The sequence below is a fragment of the Pagrus major genome, chromosome 13, assembly GCF_040436345.1.
Source record: "Pagrus major chromosome 13, Pma_NU_1.0".
Lineage (NCBI taxonomy): Eukaryota > Metazoa > Chordata > Actinopteri > Spariformes > Sparidae > Pagrus > Pagrus major.
In genome coordinates, this window is record NC_133227.1 from 8,794,816 (window position 1) to 8,816,061 (window position 21,246).

At 40.9% G+C, this 21,246-nt stretch overlaps 1 protein-coding gene across 4 annotated transcripts in view; it reads right to left on the bottom strand.

Moving 5' to 3' along the window:
- Positions 1-1,192: 1,192 nt before the first annotated feature.
- Positions 1,193-21,246, bottom strand: part of LOC141006619 (rho guanine nucleotide exchange factor TIAM1-like) — a 61,624-nt gene continuing 41,570 nt past the window's right edge. For all 4 annotated transcript variants that reach the window (XM_073478842.1, XM_073478840.1, XM_073478841.1 and 1 more), the window contains 13 exons: positions 20,289-20,422; positions 10,117-10,341; positions 9,671-9,739; positions 9,412-9,537; positions 8,527-8,635; positions 8,118-8,297; positions 7,898-8,016; positions 7,684-7,792; positions 5,967-6,025; positions 5,528-5,624; positions 4,364-4,451; positions 4,092-4,264; positions 1,193-3,569 (listed from right to left, as the gene is read on the bottom strand). In XM_073478842.1, the coding sequence (XP_073334943.1) occupies positions 2,923-3,569; positions 4,092-4,264; positions 4,364-4,451; positions 5,528-5,624; positions 5,967-6,025; positions 7,684-7,792; positions 7,898-8,016; positions 8,118-8,297; positions 8,527-8,635; positions 9,412-9,537; positions 9,671-9,739; positions 10,117-10,341; positions 20,289-20,422 (2,135 nt within the window). In that variant the 3' untranslated portion in view covers positions 1,193-2,922. The remainder of the gene's footprint in view (positions 3,570-4,091; positions 4,265-4,363; positions 4,452-5,527; positions 5,625-5,966; positions 6,026-7,683; positions 7,793-7,897; positions 8,017-8,117; positions 8,298-8,526; positions 8,636-9,411; positions 9,538-9,670; positions 9,740-10,116; positions 10,342-20,288; positions 20,423-21,246) is intronic.

Consider the following 21,246-nt stretch of genomic DNA (forward strand, 5'->3'; position numbering starts at 1 on the left):
ATGAGAGGAGAATATAATCTTCAGGTTACAGGGCAGATGCCAGATTATCTCTCACTGCAGACAAGCAAAGTCTTTATCTGACCGGGTCACTGGATGCCTTCCCATCCAGTCCCATGACTCTTGAAATAAGGGCTGCAGGATATGAGGATGATGTGAATAATCACCTGATGCACTCCAACACCCACCTTCATCAAAAAATCATATTTTAGCATTTTAATACAGAATACTGAATACTGTATTTTCATTATTCGTGAGTAAAACTGATTTATGAGGCGAGGCGGCATCTGTTCACAGCTGGATTTCAAACTTTCTGATCAGGGGCTTATTTGATTTCGCAGCATTTAATAAGAGGCGAAGATTCCTGGTGCCAGCCTCACTCTCCTCAAGCAAAATCCTCATCACATCAGAATTGACATTTTGTTTATCACTGTGTTTGTGAACTCGCTCAAAGCTGGGAGCCAAGTGATTTGAAAAAAAAACCTGCTAAGTCAACCTGGACCTCTGACAAACAGCCTATAGACAAACTTAATTAGCTCCAAAAATGACCATCCAGCCTCTCCAGAAGGAGTCCTTTGGCAACAGTCCTAACACGCTAAACTGGCCTGATATGAATACAGAGCAGAATTGTAACGAGGCTGTTAAATACCATACATGGGAGTGTCTGCTATAGCTGCAGAAATAGAACTGGTGCATAACATTTTTAAACACTGGGAATCAGTGTATTGGTGCATTCTGGTTTGAGAAATTGATTTCAAATGCATTTTGTCTTGGTTAACTTTGTGTATTCATGTAGAATTTACTTGTGATTCTAAATGTGGTGTCTTTAACTTCATACTTTGCCTCCGTTTCATTTTTAATGCCTCTGCTTTCAGAGTACTTGTTCAGTTTTCCATCTGAATGCCATCCTTCGCAGTGCCTTCAGTTCAACATTATACATTTGAGGACTGCAATTTAATCTACACAATCGTCCGGCATCAATCACTTTTATTCGATCAACCGAACGTGATCTCCCAGCAACCTCTGTGATGCGGTTATGGTGTTAATGAAAACGCGAGGTCTTCCTGCGAGGGAGAAAATGTTGTTACTGAGATTTGTGTCCGTGCTGCACAAAAAAGGAAAAAAACAGAACATTGACTTCAGTATCACTTGTGAAATAAATTTAAAAAAAAACAGACAGCACTTTCACACAAACTAAATTTAGAAAATTTATTTTAACATAAAAATGATAATACTCCACAGTTTTATGTACGAACACAGTTTTTTAAAGTACAAAGGAAGGAGTTGAAGGGGTTTCTCACAGGATCTGCCTCCAAGGCCAAAGGGATTGTACCTCACAGTCTGAACGTCCTTTACTGGGAATAATCACCCAGTGAGCTAAAATCTAAGAAACCAGCATCATAATAAAAAGACAATAACAAGAACATCCAAAGTGTTTCCCTCCCTCCACCCTCCTTACACTCTGAATAAGAGTAGCTTGCAGATCTTGCCCCCTCTCACAGTTGGTTATTAAGTGCATGTTCAATACATCCATTAAGGTGTGCATGACTGTGATGAGCAATCAGTAAGCAGTGTGCTGTTGTGATGACTTAAAGTGAAACAGCACAGCCTGGTGGTTAGAGGAAGAAACGCAGGAGGGACTGATGTCCTGGATGTGAAGTCTGTCTTTGTGGTCGTGTTGCTGCTTGATGTGACAAAAAAGTCCAAGAGGAAGATGTTCGACTCGGTCAGAGGATGAAAGGTCAACTGCATGATTGCTCCCCTTGGAGTTACAGTACAGTCACTAAAATGGCTCTATGAATCTCCCCTTTCAAAACAAAGAAAATTCAAGTAAAACAGGATTGTTGTTGTGGGAATTATGTCATTTATCGGGGAAATGAAGCATGAAGAGAGCATGACCTATGGGGCGAGAAAGGGTCCAGTTATATTAATGACCTTAATGCCATTTTTATTTGAGCAACACAAAGACTGACATTCATGTGAAGGGCACAAGCGTTGGCTCTCTCACAAGCCTGATTCTGGCACCAAACACACAAAAGGTGGTTTGTAACACTGGGCAGCGGAGTGTGGTGTAAACATTAAAAAGTACAGTAAAAAGGCAATATTTAAATAAAGAATAGGTTGACTTATCTGTTGTCCAAACTATCTTTTAAAAAGGATATGCAAGAGGACAAAAGTGAGCGTCAAAACATTTTCATACAAGAGGTTTAACGGCACTCTATTGTACTCCTGACTATATACCAATGTGCAGCTCAAACAATAAAAAGCACAATAAAGCTAGTCGGAATCTCGCCATCTTTTTTACACAGCAGTCGTTAAGCCAAAAGCCCCTGAAGAGAAGTTCAGTAACACACAGCCCTTGAGTGTCAAAATACAAACACAGTTTTCAGAGTCAAAAAAATAGAACACCCACATTCCTGTGTTGAAAAATAGACATTTTTGGCCACAAGGTCACAGTTCATGTGATGACGTTGCTTCGGTACAATGTGTGCATGGTACAGTAGCTGCCTAGAATCTCTAGTGTCTGTGCTTCTGTGTATTATCTGCACTTACAGTATACATGCACACACTTGCTTGTTTTACTTGCGTGTACATGCAGTGGTGTCTTGTTCGTACGTTTAAATACAATTCCACAGGTGTGTGTGATGTCCAGTAACAGTGAGGACCCTCTATTCTTTAAGCAGTTCGGGATGAGAATCTCGTGGGCTGAGTCCATTTTACCTCTCCTAACTCACTCTGTGTTTAAGTACTTTAGGATTGTCAGAAAAAAGGGAGATGCAGGTGAGGCGGGAGGAAGAGGGTTGTGCAGTGATACAAGAAGGACTGGCCGAGGTTTAACACCTTCTATACACGTTTTCTCCTCCAAGTTCGATATATTTAAAGCTTGTATCCATTCTCTCCCACATTTTCTTCATCTCATCTCAATCAGAAGACATCACTGTTGCACCCGTTGGCAAAGTCGTCTCGCCGCACCCAGATGACATCATGGTCCTTGTTTGTGGCCCCCTCCACAGCGCATTGCTTCAAGGGGGCGAGCTTTATAGTCGGGGTTGCACAGCGGGATAGAGAGACACCACAGGAGGGGAAAGAGTCTACAGAGCCTGAATCATCGCCATGCCTCATTCGATCAACTTCCTCTTCCTGCATTGCACGTCCAGTCTCTACTCGTCCGTTCAGGTTGCAGCTCCTCATCCCTCCGCTCTGCAGGTCGAGTCCTTCCATCTTCCCGTCCAGGTCGGCCGGTTCTGCCGATGCGGCTCGGACAGACTTACAGTACTCATCGTCATCGCTCAGAATGTCCGTCTCCTTCACCTGCCCCACGTCGATGCCCTCGCCCTGGTCTTCGTAGCAACCCAGGTCGAACTGCTCTTCCACCCAACGGTCCGTGTCCTCGCCCTGAGGTTTGTGGGATTGGAGAAGAGCATGCTGGGACAGTGTCGGGTAGGACGATTGTTGTGAGGGGTCAGAATCGTTGCTGTTGTTGTTGTTGCCGTGGAAAACCAGGTCGGTATCGATGGTGAAGCGGTTCCTCACCAGCTTTCTGCGGGCTAACGTTCGTGATGGAGCGGATGCTAAACAGACAGAAAAAGGACAAAGGAAATGATATTTCAGCTTGATAATGTCATGTACAAACATTAACTGTGTTTCCATCTCATTGTCAAGTGAATTCTAGGGGAACTTAATTTCCATTAACGTGTTTGGAGTAAAAAAACGAGGCTGTACAAAGTGTAGTTATGTAAACGTTATGCATGCCAGTAGAAGGGGTTGTGAACTGGAAATAAAAACTAGTAGTTTGCCATTGCCAATGAAGAAGTAGAGGTAGAAGAAGAAGAGAAAGAGAAAGAAAGAGGAATAAGAAGAAAATGAAGAAGGAGGAGAAGAACTAGATGGAGAAGACAAAGAAGAAGATGAAGAAGAAGAGGAGAAAGAAGAAGATGAAGAAGAGGGAAAGGAAGAGGAAGAAATAGAAGAGGAAGAAGAAGAAAAACAAGAAGACTCTATGGGGATCACAAGCACCACAGCATTTAGGTTCTTTGGTGCCAACAGCATGTTAAGGTTTCTGTGAACTAGAAGCTCTACTTAAGCTTTGTCACCTGCTCTGTTCATGACAGGCCGTGCCCCTTTGAGGGCACAAAGGCGTTTGCCCCCAAATGGAACGTACTGCTGGTTGGGTGGCAGAGACTCAGTCTTCAGAAGCTGCCGGCGCTGCTTCTCCCTAAGGATGGAGTGGACTGCTTTCAGGAAGTCCTTCTTACTGTCTGGAGAGCTGCAGATTGGACAAAAACACAAGAGTTTAGAAATCATATACTAGAGAATGGTCTTTTGTTCAGTGTCATATCTTCAATTCGCATGTTTTTGATCATACCTGCAGCACAACTGGAAGGTTCTCTCTGGTCTTCCTTCAGATTCGGACCTCATGTGAACTATCTCACACACTGCTGTACCCTCGGAGTCTGAGAGGAGGGAGAGAGGAGATGTGATCTACATTTATAAAACCATTCTGGTAATTTCGGTCATCAATTTCTTTCCGTTTAACAACAGGCCATTAGGCAGATAAACGATAACACTTGAGCTGAATTGCCTGAGGGTGATTTAAGGTTCATCTCAGACAGAGATGGGATGTGAGGAAGATTGCATGCAGACCTTTTAATAGGTATTCATCTGTTTTGTGTACAAAAAGGTTATCATTTATTTCCTGTGTGAGAGAAGCTCCAGAGGGTCTGAAGGATATTGAGTATCAGAAATAACATCTGAGATTTATAGCATTTGAATGATCCTTGCAAGGACCTTGCAATGAAAATGCAAAAAACATTTATTGCTAAAAAAAAAAAAGGTTTTGGGCTTATGTGCACTTTCGTGTGGTAAGCAAATCTCCTGGAAAGAGGAGAAGAAATCTCATTCAGGCACTGTTGAAATGTTAATTGCAGGGATATATAACTTTGATTAATCACACTGACTTTTGCTGCATATTCAACACACACATTCTTACAGAATAATATGAAATAAATGTATGTATGCATTAAACATAATCTGTAGCACACAAAGGAATCAGAAATCCCTCCATAAGTTTCCCCACTGAACAGACTTTCATTATAGAGACATCTGGCTGACTGACACTTTCAATTTTGAGGTCTGTGCTTCTCTTGCAAGACAATTAAAGTCACCACATGGTGCCTCAAAGAGCTCTGTCTAACATTTAAATTCTTGTCCAATAAATGTGTTCGACTAATGACCAGATAATAAAATGTTTATCAAATGGAGTTCGATCACACAGGTCATCTATTTCAATTAGGCTGCAGCTTTTTAGCGAGATTTTTAGAAACCTGAGAAAAAAGACAACCGGATCAGTGAGTTGGTAACTGTATTAAACTCTACCTACTGTGAACTGAATTTGAGATTGACCATTCACTAAGCTGCAACTGACCCGAACAGAAGCCAACAGAGTCCTCAAAGTGCTAATAATACCTGTGGTAATGGTGATACAAGATGAGAATTGAATTAGCTGGTTACGGTATTAAAATAGACCTACTCGCAAGGGCGCGGACTTGCAGAGAGTCCGTTGCGATCATGTGCCGGAAACGGAAAGGATCCTTGTCATCACTCACAGACGCACGGTGAGATGTACCCTGAAGAAGAGGGACAGGTTGGATGTCTGATACATGACCGCTGCAATACATCAATGTGACAGCAGAGAGCAGAAGAGTGCAATGACAGAAGGGTGGGTGAACAGACACAACCATCCACTGTACTGTACTGTACAGGGGGACCAGAGAAGTGTCAGTCTGTTCAATAACTACCCTAATTCATTTCAGTCTATTGTCCCCTGATGAAAGACATTAACCTTAATTTCTTTGTGGTCTTAACGCGGCATCCAAAACTAAAAAAGAAATTTTAAAAAAAGCACATCAGAGTCACACAGTGTATCCCTTCAACATATCAACAAAAATGAGAAAAAAAATAGCACTCACAATCTTTTTCCTGTGCTTGGAGCTGTCCTTGTACACAAATACGACTGCCGTTTTGAACACTAAAAGAGGGGAAGGGAGAGATGAAGGGGAACCATTAGGAGGGTCATTGCCTATATCAAAAAGACATTTCATTACCCAGTTCACTACAGCAACAGCTTGACGTCAATGGATGCTTTTAGTTACAGCTTTTGAGGAAAAACAGCCTCACAATACTAGATATCAGCAGCATGAAAAGATAAAAATGGAGCAAAGTCACGACATTGCATGCATAAAGCACCCACTTCCACTCACTATCGCCTTGCCAAGGAAAGCCTTTATACTGCGTGGATGTAATATTTATTGCCAACAGTGTCTGAGCTGAGTAAAATCTTAAAGACAGAGGGCACTTCTGGGTGTGTGATCCCATTACCATTACTGTAACATGCTGCACTTCGAGTGAAAAGTAAAAGAATAATGCAAAGATCTCTCATGAAATATGCCCCGACTGGGTTTTCCTTTTACCAAGTCTATTTTCTCACCATCTGAAATAGCATCCAGCATCGCACCATGCGTGACAGCATTATGTGATATACACTTTAGGGGCCATGTGCTTATATACAGTATGCAGTGTTCTGCTACAGCGATAACACTCAAGCATACAGTTAAACTGTTCTTTTCTGCTAAGAAATATCTACTGTATGTGGAAAATATCTGTTTATTCTTCTATAAACAAAACATCACACACGGTTTTAGTATTTAAAGCAGGATGGATGAGCGCTTTACAGATAATCTGTCCATCTGAAATCCTGTAGATGTGACAGGATTTTCAAAGTTATATAATGTTTTGAGCAATCCTGTGCATAGAGACGCAAAAATGTATTACATCATCCATTTTAGTAATGTTCATATTGTAGAGACCTGAAAATTAAGACTGTGGAAGTTGTTGTTTTTTTAACCATAATAGCTCAAAAAGTAAATCAAAAATATACATCAAGTGGGCAGTTTATCAGTTGCCGAAGCCTAAATAATGACCATATAATTTACAAGGATGTTGAATTTGATTGCACTGGATATACAGTAGCTCGGAAAAACCCTTCAGACTAACATACTTGAATCACTTTTCTGAATGCACATTTCAGCCTTACAAATGCCTGAAGAATACTTCAAGTCTTGCTGTTATTATGAAAAAGGTCTCTATTCCTGTGTAGACAGTTGAAACTTTTGGAAATTAAAAAAAAAAAGTATATTTTTATCTAAGAGTGATTAATAATCAGCTGGTTGAAGCAGTGCAAGAGTTTAAACAATTAGGAACCTTTCTTGATTGCACTTTAAGTTTTACAGCCAACACAGAATACATTTTTAGAAAAGCAATACAGCAGAGTTTGTCTGAGGACAGTTTTATGAACATGATCAGACACGACACTGTAGCTGCAGCAGCAACCAATAACATTTACAAAAAGTCTTTTATACCAAATGCAATAACTTTGCTGAATTTGTAAACATCATTTACACTGGAACCATGTTCATTATTGTTGTCTACACTGTGCATGATCTGTTATTGTATATATTGTCATTTACTAGAGTGCATTTTTTAACCAATCTGTGAAACCAAACACAAATTTCTACATTTGTGGACAACAAAGATTATTAATATTGTTTGAAATGCACATGTAAAGACAGCCGATTGTAGGTAAGCATCAATTCCACACTGAAATCAAGAATCCACATTAGTCCTTACCAAAAGCAGCCAAATCAGGGTCCTTTTTGCTCTTCACCAAAGAGGCAGGAGGGTTGATCCACACCACAGTGCAATGTAGCAAAAGATCCCCCATCGAGAGGTCAGCCACCTGAGATACATACAAATAATAATAGGATAAAAAATATAAATTTAAGTCACTGGATATTCTATGGATTCGCAGTCGATAAATATAATGGGCATCATTCATGTTTACCTCTTTTTTAACCGCAGTCTGCTCATTGATGAGCTGGTCGAAAACAGCGCCGTATTCCTCGTGAAGCTTTTGCATCTCATTGATGTGACTCGCGACTTTGTTCATGGCCTTCATTGCAACTGAAAAGAACAAATATTCATCATCAGAATTAACAGAATTTCTTGTATCCTCATTACTTATACTAATAGATGATATATGTTACAAAAGGACACTGGCTTACCATCCAGGTGGTAATGTTCCTCACTGTCAGGATCAGTGAGAGAGTAGAGCTCCTTCAGCAGCAGCGGGTACTTCAGGACCCTTTGGATGGGTTTGATCAGGTAAGACTCCAGAGTGGATGAATGTTGCTGTCTTGGGTTTCTCTCAGCCAGGAAAGCCTTGAAATCTGGGTCGGTCTTTGCTGGAGGAGCAGAAATATGAGCATGCATTCATTTTGCACAGAGGGCAATAAAACACTGAAACGGATACAGAAAACTGCATCTGAAAGACAAGATGCTGTACCTGCAGGGGCATGAGTCTAAAACATCATCCTTCCTTTATCACACTAGCCCTTCAGCAATAAACTACTGTAGAACTATCAGATGAGTGAATGGTGGCTGTGTGCCAGTCAAGAATGTGTGAGTTTTTACCTTTAGCCAGGACCTTTGGGACCTTGGTGTGGCTGGCGCAGAAGGCGCTGTAGATCTTGAAGCGATCAGCATAATACAAGAATGAACCACCCAAGGAGAACAGCACTTTCTGTGGAAACAAACGAGCCTGTTATGCTTTCAATTCCAAATAACTTTGCTTCTGTAAGCTGACCTACAGAAAAGAGGAATAACTGTTTTTGAGTGACAGTTAAGCAAATATGCAAATGTCTGAATTGTGTTTGATCCTGTTAGAGTCAACTTGTTTTGTTTGGGAAGTCCCCAGCAGTTAGAGACATGTATATATAGTAAAATTCATTGTGTGTGATGTCAACTCATTGGTTTGTAGAATACCATTTTCAAGCCTTGATTTTTTACGGCCGTAGCCATCTTGTTTTTCTGAGAGCTGGAGAGGATATCCTGTTTGGATCTGACTGAGAGCTCGAGAGCAAGTTGTAGCTGCGACTTGTCAATCACAAGGTAGTCATGCCCTAAAGCACACCCTGCTTTATTATCCATTTTAATCGAAATAGGATAAAAATTAACAAAATGAATGAAATGCCGTGTTGAAGAAGACTCATTAGAAAATTGTTTACTGAAATAATAAATCAAGTGAGATGTAGGGTCATTTTCTCATAAGCTTAAATACAATCAGACCTCTTTTTGAAATCAGTCGAGTTGCCTATAAGTGGCATTTAGAAATAATGCAAGTTTAAGGCACTTTCACACTGGCTTCACTTGTTAGACCCTTGAGCCACGTCCATATTTTAAACAGTCAATGAGGCAGTTCTAAGCAGCAGCACTCTAATGGAAGTAATCTTAAAGTCAGATGTAATTATTAGAGGCTTAAAATCTGAATGATGCATTCAACCCTCAACCCTCCTTCACCTTAAATTGCTCCACCCTTTCCAGTCTGTCCAGATCTGGCACCAGTCTGATTCCATCTTCCAGCGTCCGGAGAAACTCAACCTGGAACTCCACCATCTCTCCGAGGTTACCGAACAAAACGTCCAGCTACAACACACACACACATACAGAGCATCATGCTGACGGTGCTATTACAAGGCTAATGTTTAGCATATCCTCAACAATTCATATTCATTTTTTTTTCTTTACTCTCGGATTATACAGATCAAGTAGAAAGTACCTCATCCTGCGTTAGGAAGCTCTCTTTCTGCAAAGGCGTCAAGTAGCACTCTATTAGGCAGCTCAGGTCCTATAAAAGACACGTGAAGATGAAAGGAACATGATCAAGATCAGCCTGAGATCAGACTTTCAGAGAGGAATGAGGAAGGGCATGCGTGGGCGCCTGTTGATGTGAAGGCTGTTCAATGTGGAGTCATTACTGAGGATTTCAAATCACAGCGAAACACAAGTACGAACATAACCCGCACGACACGAAGAGTATGTCAATGTGCTGCACACCTTTCACAATCATTATGACACTCCAAGCCACAATAGCTGAGCGTAGTTTACCAGAAAAGTTATGACTATGACATTGGGTGTCCATCAAACAGATACAGGTATTGATGACTCACTAGGTGTGGCAAACATTTAAACAGATCAAAACACTCCAGGAGAGCCTGTACTGACTTTAACGTAAGTCTTTTCCGTTTCGACCAGCTCATTGATGACCTTGCGGAGTTTGTCTGCATGGGAGAGCTGTCTCTGGGTGGCAGCGCCTGCTGTGGGCGGTAAAGCTGACACAGGGCTCGGGGAGAGGGATGACGACGACGACGATGAGGAGGATGACATAGGGCACTCCAGGGGATTCATGTCATGGAGACTGCGGCAGAAAGCAGTGACTTGCTCTGTGCTCTGCAGAGAAAGAGACAAATAAAGGAAGAATGGGTCACTTTCGACACATTTGCAGGACTTTTACTTAAGTTTTATGTCAGAGAAGGCTGCTATTGGTGTATTTTTGACATGTTAAAAAGTATATGTTCTCCTTTCTCCTGAGTTACTGTAATAGATGCATTAATAATCAGAAAGCACTCATCTCAAAAATGAGAAAAGCTATGACAAGGAGAAAGGAAAATACAACAGAAGCTCCTTCACAAAAAATGTTTTCTTGGTTGTAGGCTTGTGTAGAGGATATCAAATACACCAATATTCATAATGTTCATACAGAGATTCATGCAACAAAGTGGAAACCAACAATGCATACAGCACATTCTTGCAAAACCTGCCATAACAACACCCACTTACACCCCTGGTGTCTAAAATACCAAGCATGAGCAGACCTGCCAAGTCAAACTAGTAGTAGGTCTAATGTTTAAAAAAAAAATATAGGGGACTCTCTCCCTCCGCTTCTGTCTGGCCAAACACACTGAATTACTACTCAGTTATGAGGAGGATTTTGAGAAACTATTTACAAAGTTAGGGTCAACAACTTGTTGAAAAATGCTCAGATGAGTCATCTGATGTGCTGATGTATAACAGCAGTTTAAGAATTGCAGACTGGAACCCACACAATAAAGGTAAATAGTTAGGATCGCAAGGTTCTTTCCACATCTGACTGTTTCTTTCATAGTCCCAAGGCTGCAAAGTTGAATGCAACCCGTGTGTAGGCACAGATAGGGAAAGTGACATAGGAGCGTCATCAGAAGTGAGAGGCTGGACGTGTTAAGGCAAATCTGAAATGTACCATGAGTAATACAGCCATTCTTAGACCTACAATAGCAAAAACGGCTATTTATCATTCCAGTGTCTGCAAATACAACCAATAATTTAGTTGCTACATTTAAGAAATACATTTTGTCTGGATTCCCATCACATATTGGTGGTGAATCTGTGGTTTCATGGGATTGTTTGCAAGCCAAGTGCAGGCAGGCTGTTGCGAAGACTGTGTGGTCTGGGGAGAGATGGAAAGAGAGATGTACATTTACATCTTTTCACTGTCTGCACTGAGTCAGAACTCGTAGATATGACAGTAAGAAAAAAAAAATCTCCTTGAAATGTGGTGAAATGCATGAGCTCAGCCCACACAGCCAACACTAATTGCGAGGGATTTATGCTCCATTTAATGGAACAACTGTACAAGACAAACACTACACACCTACCTCTAGCCTTAACAAAACTCATTAGAATCCTTACCCTAATTAAACTGCAAATGTTTTTCATAAAAGCTTTAAAAAAAACATTAAAAAGGCAGGACAATTACCAGGCACTTCCATTCTTGTGAGACATCCTAGACTCAAGCAAACATTTACAATGAAACCAACACAAAGTAACACAAGTAGAGCCAACCAGTGAGTCACCGCAGTGGATGTCTGTTGTTCAGGTGATGCACACCAAAATACGTATCTTCAAACAGCACAAAGCCGGAGCAGTGCGATTTTCTGCCCTCATTTAGTTTGACAGGATTAATGTTTCTAATTCAATCCTGAAGCCAGTGTTATTCATGGAGTGCTTTTTGCAAATGTATGTCAGACAAACATCCCTCTTCTTAGTGGGGGTCAGTGAAAACTGTTTATCAGTTGTAATCTGTGCCAGCACCTGCTTGTTTGTTTCTACTGACTGATTTACAGACAGCTGGTCAGCTCGGGGACATGGCTTGTCTTTGCCGATTTCACAGTTTGTCTCCTGTTGGGCTGCAGTAATGACAAACACAATTTTCCATTGTGGTATTCAAACCTGTTTTGCGACACTGCTGGACACACACACACACACACACACACACACAGACACACACACACACACACACACACACACACACGCTGATGTTCCTCCCATAGAGTCAAGGTGAGCTCCTTGAGTCAATAGAGGAAAACCACAGCAACTACCACAGATAAACATATGTAATGCTAGTAAAAATAATATAGCCTTTAATCTAGAGTTGCAATGATTAGCTGATTAATTGATAAGCCGAAAGAGAATAAATCACCAACTATTTTGATAACTGATACTGATTAATCGTTTCAGTCATATTTTAGGCAAAATGTAAAACATTTGCTGGATCCAGCTTCTTAAAAATGTAGAGATTTGTTTGCTTTTTATCATTTATGACACTGTTTGTTGGACAAAGGAAACAATTTGAAGATATAAATTTGGGCTATGAGCAATTGTGATTCGAATTTTTCACCTTTAATAGACAAAACAATTCGTTGAATAATCAAGAAATAGTCTGCAGATTAATTGATAATGTTAGTCGCGGCCCTAAATTGGAGATATATATAAATCACTTACAGGTCAGACATTTGAAACACCCACATAAGTATTATTAACTTTTTGGCTAGTATTCAAATATGTTAAAATCACATTCTGTTGTCTATGAACAGACAAAGTAGTGAGGAATAGAAAAAACGCTTCAGGGATCATCAATGATCCTCGCTGTATGCCGTCTGTCCATTTCCATACATACTACAAAGAGCAATGACATTGACAGTTTTGCCACTTGTAAGCGAGGTCTCGCCCTCGACAGCCAGAGGAATTAGTGATAGCCAAGTGACAGATGGAGAAGCGACAGAGACGGATGACAGCGGGAGATGGAGATGGAGACATAGGGACGGGTTGGAAAAGGATGGCTGCTTAGAGCTTTACCAACACTACTAATTAAGATGCAAAGGGAAGCGTGACTGTGCACAACTTTTCAATCTGCGACTTAATGATAAATGACGATGAGCATAAACATAATAATACAGAAAATGTTGATAGATGACAGTAGACTAAATTCAATCAGCAAAAGTGATGTAATCACACTGTGTGATCAGAAGAATCTTACAGTAATTGTTAGGATTAGGTTGCCCTGTGGAAATTGAACATCTAACCTCGGCAACCTTGTGCTGGTACAGTCACATAATCACTGACTTCTGCAGGATCAGATCCACAACACAAGCTATCACACACATCAGACCGCACGGCTCACCAGCTGTAACATATCATAGATGGATTCGGTCGAGGGTTTGGAGTTCCTCCTCCTCCTAAAGGCTGACATGCTGGCAGGTCAAACAGAGTTCAAGAAGAAGTCAGGTGTAGGGGACACTCTGTCCTGCTCTTCCAGTCCAGGTAGTTTCTGTTATTCCATGCCTCTCAGTACACTGTGCAGGACATATGGGTCTTGAATGCGTCCAGCCAAATTGGACAAAAGTGTAAAAGTGAATCCGCTAGTAAGCACTCACCCTGCTCTGCAAAACAATATTTTGGTGCAGCTCAACAAATAGGTCATTACACAGATTGAATAGAACAGATTGCAATAAACAACAGCGCTCTGTCTAAGCAGTCTCTCTTTCTCAATCCCCCTCTACTGCCTCTGCATGCTCTCCCCTCTTCTTGTTCCCTCTCCGTCTCTGTCCTTGTTGCCTTTCTCACTTCTGTCCAGGTGTTTGAGAACAGCAGCAGCAGCAGCAACGTGGAACGCAACATTAAACAACAAGATCAAACATCACATCCTCATGAGAGATGGAAGAAAAGAGGGGAGGAGAAAGGAGGGAGGGAGAAGAGAATGGGAGGTGAGGAAGCAGTGGGTGGTGAGAGCCAAACACTCCAACAGGAAAAGACAACAGGCATCTGGCTTTTCTCTCTCTCCCTCTCATCGCAGCCCAGAGGGACTTATGTCACCACACCACACAGCAGCCATACACCAAAGGTGAATATTATGGATTTGAGCTCGCTCTCACATCTCATAGTGAGTCACTGAAATGCTCTGACCATCACCTATGTGTGGTAAGAGCACAATACAATCAGTTTCAGACAGATTTGATCAAAATATGTTTAAAGAAACATACCCAACAGAATAAGAAATGTCCTGATGCACCACACCACATTCCTGATAGTCAAAGCAGCTTGAAGTAAAATTCTATAGATGACATTTAATGCAGGTGTGACTGGAGAGTCAGGTTCTCCTAGTGTAATTACTAAAGCCTTAAATTCCCTTCCAAGCATCACCCTTGTCAGCCCAATGATGCTTGTCAATGCCACACCTGCTGAAACACTTGTCATTCCTGAGAAACACAGGTTACATAATTCTTGTCAGCGTAAGATCATCTTATTCTGACTGATTTGCAGACAAGAGATCAAAGATAAGAAACGAATGTAACAGGTGTTAAATATGAAGGGAAAATCACTTCTGATTAAAGTCTTAGTTGAAGTAGATCTTTGAAAACCTCAACATTTTGAGGAAATGCAAGTATGGTTTTGATGATACACATTTTTTGTTAACAATAAATCAGAAAAAGAGCGTACATGTGCGGACATACAGACCTAAACACATACAACACGCAGCACTTTGACCTCATTAATGAGAAAAGACAACAGATTATAGAAGCAACTGTAAATAAACAGAGGGAGGCAGGAAAAGCAGAAAGAATGTCCGGACAGCAATACCTTTTCTCTAGTCAAGTCCAATACATGCATTTCCTAAACCCAGAGGTGAATCCTGACCATTTTACAAAATGAACTAAATCGCAGACCCGCCCTTGGAACAGAGAGACACAAGTACAGCATGAGGGAGGAGCGTGGAGGCAAGCACAAACCTGCTCTCACACCCGTCAGCTGAAACCGTGTACAGCGAGAGCCAGGATAAACACAGATTACACATATCCACACACTTAGCATCACACAGAAACACATCACACACATTTATACACACTGGGCGTATTTCATTCTAATGAAGGAATACACATACCCAAGGAAACAACTATTGTACTTTATTGCATTAAAAATAGAATTTAAGTATATTTAAATCTACTTTTTAAATGTGTACTTCAAAACAGATGTCATTAAGATCAACTTCAGTGTGCTAAAAACAAATATACTTATCCTGAAATACTGTAAGTGGTATTTCAGTTTAAAACAAATTCTAAATTGTAAATACTTATAGTAGTCATTTTAGCTTGCTTTCTTAAAGTGCACTTTAAAAAGTGTGTTTAAGTGTACTTACAAACAGTGCACTTTAATGTTTATTTATTTTAAGCTGTAGTTCCCTGTACTGAAGTGTTTTTAGGTATACTTAAAAATAGTACACTGAAAGCTACCTCAGTTACCACGAGTGTACTTGGGTAAATAGAAAGATAGCACTTTTGATGGGAGGTACTCGACCCTCTCCATGTTTTTAATGTAATTTTTATGCGCCTGTAAAGCACTTTGAGTTGCCTTGTGTCTGAATTGTGCTATATAAATAAACTTGCCTTGTCTTGCCTTACATCTTATCTACCCTTGGATTGTTTATTTAGAATGAACAGGCATGTACTTGTGAGTGTGAGTAAATACAGAGCGGAGGAAGGGCGGTAGAGAGAGTCTTAAAGTTCAGTTTCATCTGAGATCAGGGAAACATGCAAATCCATAAATCCCTACGAGGAATGATGGGATATATATTGTGACACAGAGAGAGACTTTAATTATTTAATCTCAAGTGAAAGGATGATCATGTTATGACATGAGTCTTCACAAATATATGCATGAACAGTAAGACTTGCAACTTCCGCCTGCAACTCTGGGAAGTTAAGAGGGTGAAGCAAGTGTCAGGAGCAGGTTCTATTTTTTTTTTTCCAATTTCTCTCCTTCCTTATTTCCTTTCTTTCCAGTCTTTACTTGCTTCCTTCCTTCCCTTTTCTCTCTCAGTACCCCCCTTATCTTTTCTTCCTTCCTTTCCTACCTATGTGGAATACATATCAGAATATCAGAAAATTCAGCCTTGTACACATCTAATTTATCATATATTACACACAAGCAAGAAATATAGTTTACAAATGGTTGAATAGTGTAATATTCACATGTACATTGGAAATAATATCTAATTCATTCAGATCTGCTTTGCAGTCTTTGTCAATCAGCACAGTGCTCCCTCCAGTGGAACAATTGGAAATGACAGCAACAACTTGGACAAAGCTGTAAGGCCTAATTGGAGAGCAGTGGGAGGAGGCAAATTTTAAACAGAATTTAAAACAAATATTATTTTAATGTTGAAGATGTAAACCATTGTACTTAAGTATTCTAAGTATTCCAACCCCTCTGTAAATGTGTTCTTTATATGAGGTTTCTGCATGCTAAGAGCCATTTAACCAGAATTGTACCATCAGGAGTCAATCAAAACAAACCTTGATGAAAGCTGCCCCCCACCCTTCACACACTGAATAATGTATTTTCCATTTCAAATGCCCCTAAGCCAACTTGATAGAGGTTTGTCAATTATACCCAGCACTTGTCAGTGGTGCTGACTACACCTTGGAGAACACTAGCAATCACCGTCATCTCTATTATCACTGTAATCGCAAGCAATCACTGTTTTATTCTCTGGTTAGTTTATCATATTGAGGAGGTGGCTGTGTGCTTTGTCTAAAATAATGAACCTCCCTGTTTCCTCCGGCTAGCCAGACATTCATTTATCTCCACTAAATGATGTGAAACACTGTGGAGAATGAAGTAATTAGAATGTGAGGATAATTAAAATTGTCCCACTTTGCCTCTTTTTCCTCAGTCTTGCCACCATGTGACTGTAGGCACTGCCTGCAATGAGGTAAATCCTCAGCACTTCAGAGCCTTTCAAAAGAGGAAACAAAACCGTGATCAACACATGAACAAAAAAAAAAAAAAAAGGGCAACCCAGTTTTCTTAGAAAAAATGACATGGTTTTTGGAAGTTCCCAGGGATTCTGTGGTAAGTTTGGATTGTCTTTGTTGATGGAGGAAGCATCCAAGTGCTTCAGGCTCAGGTCAGGGCTCACAGCCGGCTGCCCGGAGAGCTAAGGGAGTAGAGCTGCTTGAGAGCCAGCAGCAGCCTCATGTTGTTTATGGTAATGAACAGCAGGGGGTTTAGTAAGAAGGAGGAGGAGAGGGGGGTAAAGAAGGACAGGAAGTCAGAAGGAAACTGGAAGGACATGAGAAAAGACAGAGCGTTCAAAACACAAAGGATGGCAGATGAGGAGACAGAATGATCAGAAAGGACAAACAGAAAAAGCACTGAGCTGTCATGTCTGAAAAACAGGACATGGTCACAACATATATGACAATAAATCACTTAGCGGAGGAAAAAGAAGGGTAGAAAGAAGGAAGATGAAAAGGGGGAGTGCCAAAGAGACAGCAGATGGAAATTAGGAGAGAAATTAGACAGCACATGTTAGATTGGAGCAGGAGGTGAGAAAAAATGAAAGGTGAGATGATGATCATAGATTTCCAGAGCTTTGTTAATACTGTTGCACTGTTTTTATGCACTATTTTGCCCACTGTTGCCTTGCTCAAACGTCTTTGTTTTCCTTCCATTTTTATATGGAACAGCCTCTACTAAGAAATCAGAAAGCTGAACATTAAGGCATCATATGCAAGATAAGTAAACAAAACCAAAGAGTTGTAAAAAAATTTTAAAAAATTAAAAAATCCCTCTTAATCAATACTTATGTCCCACTAACAGTATGGCGGTGTCTGTATCTGTATAGATCCTGCCCTTTGCCTGTATTTTCTTGGTATTTAGCTGTGTTTGGGACACTTCAGGATGTCAACAGTACACAGAGTGTGAGGTCAGGACTCTTTCTCTGCTCTCTATTATATAGAGCTTCAGCTCTCTGTGTATGTTTGACCGAGGGCAGGGCTGAACTACACGTACACCACAGAGCAGAGAATCAAACAGCAGACAGGATGAATTATGCACTTCAGCTGCATTCACACAAAATCTGGAGGGCTGTGCGAAGATGTGACTGTGTTTGCTTGCGCTTTAGAACAAAACCAATGTGATACAATCAGAAAATAAAATGTTCATAGACTGGTTTGGTTTCGCTACTGCCGCTCTCTCTCTCTCTGTCAACCGTTGAGCCGGGTGTGTTTACTCACAGCAACCGACAAATCCTGCAAATTATCCCTTCAAAACACAGGTACACGTGGTATCTAGTGGTATTCATTTTGTGATGAGAGACCTGAAATCTCTTTTTACTCCCACTGCATAGACAAATGTTCCCTCATTTAATAGTAGTAAGATGCTACAATAAGTTCCCTTCACTGTATAAAACAACATACAGCTACTCTGGCACCGACCACATTGCATTCGCTTTTAACACGTTAAAGTGATGCAACCGCACTCTATTCAAAAGGTGTTACATAAAGATTTTATGCTGGCTTTGTGTTTTCTGCTGTTTCTCTTGTTAAAATAGATTTGACTACATTTCTTTTTTCTTGTAGAAACACTGCTCAAAATAGCTAAGACTGTAAATGTTAATTAGGAACTGTGCAGAGCTTCAAACTGTTTTGTAAAAGTTTAACTAGTTTACAGTTGCTGAATGTTTTCTCCACATCAAGTACACCAGACGAGACTTAAGCAGACCTCTCATCCCAATCCAGCCACCATGGCAACCCCATCCGTCGCTCTCACTCATCTTTTAATACTTTGCTTCCGACTAATAATGGCACATTGGAGTCACAGAACCATCGCTGCCTAACAGGACTTAGTCTAGACCGGAGCCGGCTCTGACCTCACCCATTAGCTCTCCCTCGAGACTGAAGCTCACTGACACATATCCAAGAGAGAGCACAGCGCCTTCCCTGCCCTTTCCTCATCTTTTTGTTCATATCTGGGCTATCGACAGAGGGATACAAAAAGAAAATGTTTCCGGTGGTTACTGTTTATCAGACATTGCCATGGTAATGGAAGTGACAACCGTATCCAAGGGAGACCAACTGGCACAAGGCAAGTCCCAGCAATCATAGCGCCGACCCTGATCAGACCAGACGTAATCTTAATTAGAAAGTGATGCCGCTCACTCGCTCTTTCACTCACCTGTCTGTTTTCATCTCTGTGCTGCAGAACACACATGCACACGCACACACACACACACGCACACGCACGCACATCTGTTGATGTGCTGCCACTGACAAGTTCACACACAAGCTACTGAACACACCACAATGTAAATTTACAGTCTTCTTGTTGTCAGCACTGTATAAAAACTAATAAAAAATATGATTAAGATTTCAAATTTATTGCATGAATCAATCATTGAGTTTGACTTTAATTAAGAAGAAACTGTAAAAGCTGTGTGTGTGTGTGTGTGTGTGTGTGTGTGTGTGTGTGTGTGTGTGTGTGTGTGTGTGTGTGTGTGTGTGTGTGTGTGTGTATGAAAGATGGTACAATGGCTGTGCATGCATGTTGGACTTCTTACATGCTTTCTGTCCCAAAACAGCCTTTGTGTAAAAGGTCACAAGTATCACATGAGAAAAAGCCTCTGAACATCTCCCAGCTTTTCACACTATCGCTTTCCCCTTTCTGGCTTCATTCCCCACAGCACACAAACAAAATACACCTGACATGGGTGAAGATTTTTTGATAAGACCTGCCAGAGGAATATTATATAAATCATACACACATGGACAGTATTTGAAACATACATCCAGAATGTGTTGGATTGTTGATCAGTGACATCAGTGTTTTCTTTTGTGTCTGACAGATCTGAGAACAGAAACAGTGAGAAATGAACCTCACTGCCCCTTGAAGCAAAAACAAAACAAGTCAGCAGGCTGAAAGATGACAACAACAATGCAGCTAATCAGCCACTTCAAATGCCAGCACTGACACACACACACACACACACACACACACACACACACACACACACACACACACACACACACACACACACACACACACACACACACACACACACACACACACACACACACACACACACACGATACCAAAGCTCTTAGTCTGGTCTGCAAAAATACATCTGACAGGTGTGCGAATAATACTCCATCCGTTCTGGAACTAGACAGTTATATGCGCCTGTGTATGTTTGTATATGTACACAGTATATCAAAGTTGTGTCTTTGCCTGCCGTGTCCTACCTTCTGTCCAGTCCCCAAGCAGGTTTTGTCTTCCTGATGACCTCCGGGGCTCTGCAGGATCAGTCGATGTCCTTCCTCCATACTCTCATCTGGGCTATTCACCGTCAACCCTGACACATCATCCAGGATGTCCTCTATAGAGAAAAAAGGACAGAGCTTACCAGGGAGATACTGTGTATCAGTAAAAATCCACATCTCAACTTGCTCTAATGTATTTGGTTCTCTACACTTCCTCCTTTAATGGTGTGTCCAGGGTAGCCATTTTTGATTATGATATCAAAAATATGATATGATGTATACTGAGGTATACCGACTCTGCGTGTTCATTATTGATGCTTGGTGATGATAATATGGTTGGCTCCATCTGGTTGTTGCTGTTTACATCCCCCCAGACACAAAGCACTTCAGAATTTTCTTCCTGGGTGCATAGACTACTTTTTTATAAATATATGTACATAAATGTTTGTGTAGCTTGAAGGAGTTTACAGACTTTCATTTCGTTATGCAATTCTGTGTTGCATAATGAGAAATAAATCACCTTGAACCTTTAACCTGATTGTTATACTGCCTGTATCCTTAAGAAATTTCCAATTTACTGTCTCCTCTGAGTTAAAGGCCTCTCACATACACCATCTCCTCTTAAGCATGACATCATTGATAACCTCCATCTGGCCACTGAAGTGTTTTTATTCTCCGTCTGACCCTCTGTGTATGGCGTATCCTACACAATGACAGCTCGGCACTGCTGAAGGATTCATATTAATATTCATACCGCTCTGAGTCCCTGTATAAACAATGCCAGCTTGTCAGCCTGTGCACTGCAAGCCCCAATTTAGAAAGGAATACAAATGGTGCCCTTGCATGGATAAAAAGAGCAGGTCAGAGGAAAGCTGGCGGCTGCCTGCAGGTTGGTTAGCAGACAGTGTCCGTGCATAATTAGCAGATCGCCCTATTCACC